The sequence below is a fragment of the Microtus ochrogaster genome, chromosome 17 (assembly GCF_000317375.1).
Source record: "Microtus ochrogaster isolate Prairie Vole_2 chromosome 17, MicOch1.0, whole genome shotgun sequence".
NCBI lineage: Eukaryota > Metazoa > Chordata > Mammalia > Rodentia > Cricetidae > Microtus > Microtus ochrogaster.
Window position 1 is genome coordinate 15,279,472 of NC_022019.1, and position 4,317 is coordinate 15,283,788.

The window sequence follows — 4,317 nt, forward strand, 5'->3', positions numbered from 1 at the left end:
TGCTGGTGGTACTACGCAGGTTATCCTGCACCTTTGGGGGGTTCTTGTTTTCTAAAGAGCTTGCAGCCAGGCTAGAATCAGTTCAGGCCAGGCAGTTTGTACAATGTGCTGAAGCCATTGACGCTTTACATGAACTCGGTGAAGCTGTGTAGTCCAGCTACAATTCAGAAGACTAGTTTTTCAAAAGGGGAGAACTCACACCTGAGCTTTGACTGTGGAAGGGTGAAAATAACCATCCCCAACACATGAGACTTAGAGCTTTGAGAACACATTAGGCATTTGTTAAATAGTATCTGTGTAAAGGTATCTACACAGAACCCCAGTAGGGCTTTGAACAAGACTATTGAATTGACACAGTGTAAACTGGGCTGGCTGGAAACTCCGAAGTGGCAGCCAGCAAGCATTTGTTAGTGAGGAGCTGCTGTATTCAAAGTCAGACCTTGCATTTATTGGGCTGCTCAGTGGAGCAAGCAGATGTCCTTGTTCCAAAAGGTTCACTAGCCACACGGGTCCTCATATCTCATAAGCCACACATACAGTGACTCTGCCTTGCAGCTCAGCTGATTCTTTGCTCACCGGCTTGGCCATGAGGCGCCTACAGCTGGTCCTTGTGGCCTTTGCGTTGCTCTGCTGTGTTCCACCAGGTAAAATGAATCCCTTTGCTTACAGAATTGTGGTGTGAGGCTCTACAAGACCGAGACAAAGGCAGGGCCAAGAGAACAGAAGTAAAAGCAGGAGGAATATGGGCAGAGATGCGTGCTGTGGGTCGCTGCAGGGAACGAAGAGATGACCCGAGGGCACTAACAGGAGATGGCTCTCTTCAGAGAAGAACTGGCTCTGAATTTGGGTCTTGAGCATCTCGGAAGCTTGTCAGTGAGGCTGGAGGGATGTGGGCAGAAATGGGGCAGAGGGGAGTGAAAACTCTCTTAGAGCAAAGACAGGACATAAGGTAGAAGGAAAGCTGTCCCCCAAGGACTCTTAGGGCTCCCCTCTCATGGTTGGCTGTTCCCACACTTTCTTGTTTATTTAGCAGTCAAGGCGAATGTTACAGTGAGAAGAACCTGAACACTGAGCTAGTCGTCAGTCTGCATTAGATTCCTTTGTAGCATAGTTGGATCCTGTGAGTAGCCAAACTGTGCTCTGCACAGGGGGGAGTCACGTGAGAATATGGAGAAACCCCCACTTAGTAACTAACATAGGGGCTTGTGGGTGTTCAGAAAGCTCCTTCTTCCTACCTCAAACCTTCACATTCAAAAGTTGCCACTTGAGAATCAAGAGTGAGCCATGAAAAAGACAGACACACCTGGGCACACAAGGAAACGGTTGCTGCTCTTGGGTGTGGCAGGATCTCTGGATACTGCACCGTGTCTCCTCTCGAGTCCTCTGTCTCCAGAGGGGCTGCTCTGCTAGTGAACATGCAGCAGACAACTTTGTTTACCAGTAGCATTTGACCATACACTATTCATTCTGCATACATTGATTCTTTCTGCAGATCAAAGTCTAATCCATGGGTCTATGCTGGCAGCTAGAAGAGAGAGCAAGGCTTGCCATAGAAGAGAGGGATAGCCCAGGCTACACCCATTCCCATGAACTGCCCCCCCCCACCTCCCCATCCATTTCTCCTTGGCTTCCAAGGGCACCTAGGTATTAACATTAATAGACTTAGGTATGGGTTTTAGGTACTTTGAGCCATTTCCTTCCTGTTATCCCATAGGATATCCCTGAGTACTCTGTAATTGAGCTAGGACAGGTAACGGGGCACTTAACAAAAAATCATTGGACACATCAGGATGGGACTGATGGCTTCTGAATTCTAGGCCATTGGTCTTCCTTCCTTCAGAATGAAGTTTTGACAACCAAAAGCTACCTGGGAGATGTTCCTGTCTCCTGGTATGGAGTCTCTGCAGACCCCCGGAACTTCTTTGCTGAATGATCTTTCCATGTAGAAAATAGCAGCAAGCTGAACCTACTGTGTTGTCCTGTACATATAAATGACCAGTAGTTCAAGTAATTCTGGATCATGAGCGCTAATGGCTTATAACAGGGCCCCTGAAAGGTGAGGCCCTTTCAGAAGGGGTATGTAGTCAATGTAGTCATAGATATGATTGATATATCTATCTGATTATGTGAAGTTTCTTATTAAACTGTATGGTGAGTTGGAAGTCTAATTTATCCATGACACTGGAGACAATAACTATCACATTAACCTTTTTTTATTTTCTGTTTGTAGCTAGAAGCGGACTGAATATTTACATACGACGAATTTTTGATACATGCTGGCTAGCAAAAGGCATTTGCAGGGAAAAATGTCAGAAAGAGGAAATTTATAACATTTTTTGTGGTACTCATTTCCTGTGCTGTATCAGCAAAAAGGACATGCCCACGCTGTTCGTGAAGTAATTGTGAGTATCCAGGCTCTCCTGCTGGTGTCTCTGGGAATTCTGAGAAGCTCAGCCGCACTGTTAAAATGATGGCTGTGGTCTGTCAGCGCTTCTGTAGGCTTGCCTTTCTTCGGGAAATACTTTGAATTAAATTCTTTGTCGCCAGTGTTTTTCTCATGACCTCATGAGGGACATTTCCTCAGGCGTTTCTTTTTGTTTTGTTTTGTTTTGTTTTATTTTGTTTTTCGAGACAGGGTTTCTCTGTGGCTTTGGAGCCTGTCCTGGAACTAGCTCTGTAGACCAGGCTGGTCTCGAACTCACAGAGATCCGCCTGCCTCTGCCTCCCGAGTGCTGGGATTAAAGGCGTGCGCCACCACCGCCCGGCTCCTCAGGCGTTTCTAAAGGAGAAGTCCCAGTACCCGTTTTTTTAACCTTGTATTCAAAGGAATTGTCTAGTAGTTACTTCTTTGAAACATGCTCTTGGGGGGCTGCAGACAGATCCCGGGGGTCTCACCCATGCTAAGCAAGGGTTCTACAACAGAGCTAGATCAGCCCCAGTTGGATCCTCCTGGTCTGACTTCTGCTCTGAAATGCTTTGGGGGAAATGTATTCCGTTGTTTCACGTGACTGTAGCCACCATTCTCCATGGTGTGTAGGATTCTGTAGGAGAACTTACCTGTGGCTTTTCCTGGGTAGCTACATGATTGCATCTACAGTTTTCAGTTTGGGACTTTTTACAAGTAGTGTTGTGACAGACATTTCTTTCTTCCTATTTATAGGTCACATTCAGTTTTAGTAGATCCACGTCTAGTTGCGGACCCAGAAACCTCACCTCTGTCTCTCAAATTGATTGTACTGATTACTGTTCTCACCTATGTTGTTACTTCTTATTCTGGCTCCCAGCTAGTGTTTTCTGTCCCCGGCCTCCCGCTAGGGTATGTATACTAATGATACATAGTAACTGAATTCACCTATGATTAATAAACTTTTACTCTCTGGTCATATGTCTTTGTTTGTGACTGGCGTACAGCTGGAAGTTGGAGCACTGTGTATCCCTATTCGCAATGGGCTTACTCAAGCTTATGTAGAAAATAGGAAAATAAAAGTCACCTGGAAAGCAGCTAAATGGAAGTATTGAGTATGTAGCAGTAGATTTTTCTATTGGTTAGTGAGACGACATCATTTAAAGCTTTCTGTTGGGCAGGAATGCAGCTCCGTTTGCAGAGTGCTTTCCCAGCAGGCATGAAGCCTTGACCTCTTTCCCCAGCCTCTGCTCCCTGGGGCTGAATTACAGGCGTGCCCAACGGTACTGGGCTTTTGACTTTTGTATCCATGTGAAAAGCAGAGCATGAAGTCATCTTACTATTGTGTTCCCATCAACTTCTCCTCTCAGATCTGTCCATTTTTGCATTGTTTACTTAGATTCTTAGATGTGATGATCACGCATACTTTTCAAATTTAAAAAAAAACATTAGGAAGAACTTGAAATACTTTTTTCTTTCTGTATAAGCTTTCTGACTCTCCCTGACTCTCTCGGAGCAGTATCTGCTTGGCTGTTCTGTAGCTACACCTCATAATTTATCTCTACATTTGTATATTCTCTTTTCCTTTCTATTTTTAGATGGGTTGGTTGTCAGGGATATGTCTCCAAGCTGGTGGGTCTTTCCTTCTGCTTGACCTTGTCTGATGTTAAACCTCCTCACTAAAGATTTCAATTCAGTTATTATATATATATATATTAAACATTTTACTCTTTACAGAATGATATAGAGTCAGTAATGATTTGCATACCTGCAATCCCAGCACTGGGAAGTAAGGGGCCTCAGTTACTTGAGTGCAAGACTGCTTAGATTATATGAGACCATGTTTCAAAGACACACACACACACACACACACACACACACACACACACACACACACAAACATTGATAGTTAC

The 4,317-nt window shown here is 44.7% G+C and overlaps 1 protein-coding gene across 1 annotated transcript; it reads left to right on the forward strand.

Moving 5' to 3' along the window:
• The first annotated feature begins 586 nt into the window (after positions 1-586).
• On the forward strand, positions 587-2,400 carry Defb135 (defensin beta 135). Its single transcript, XM_013349260.1, has 2 exons — positions 587-644; positions 2,231-2,400. Exons 1-2 carry the CDS (start codon positions 587-589, stop codon positions 2,398-2,400), a joined length of 228 nt encoding a protein of 75 aa, XP_013204714.1.
• Positions 2,401-4,317: the final 1,917 nt, after the last annotated feature.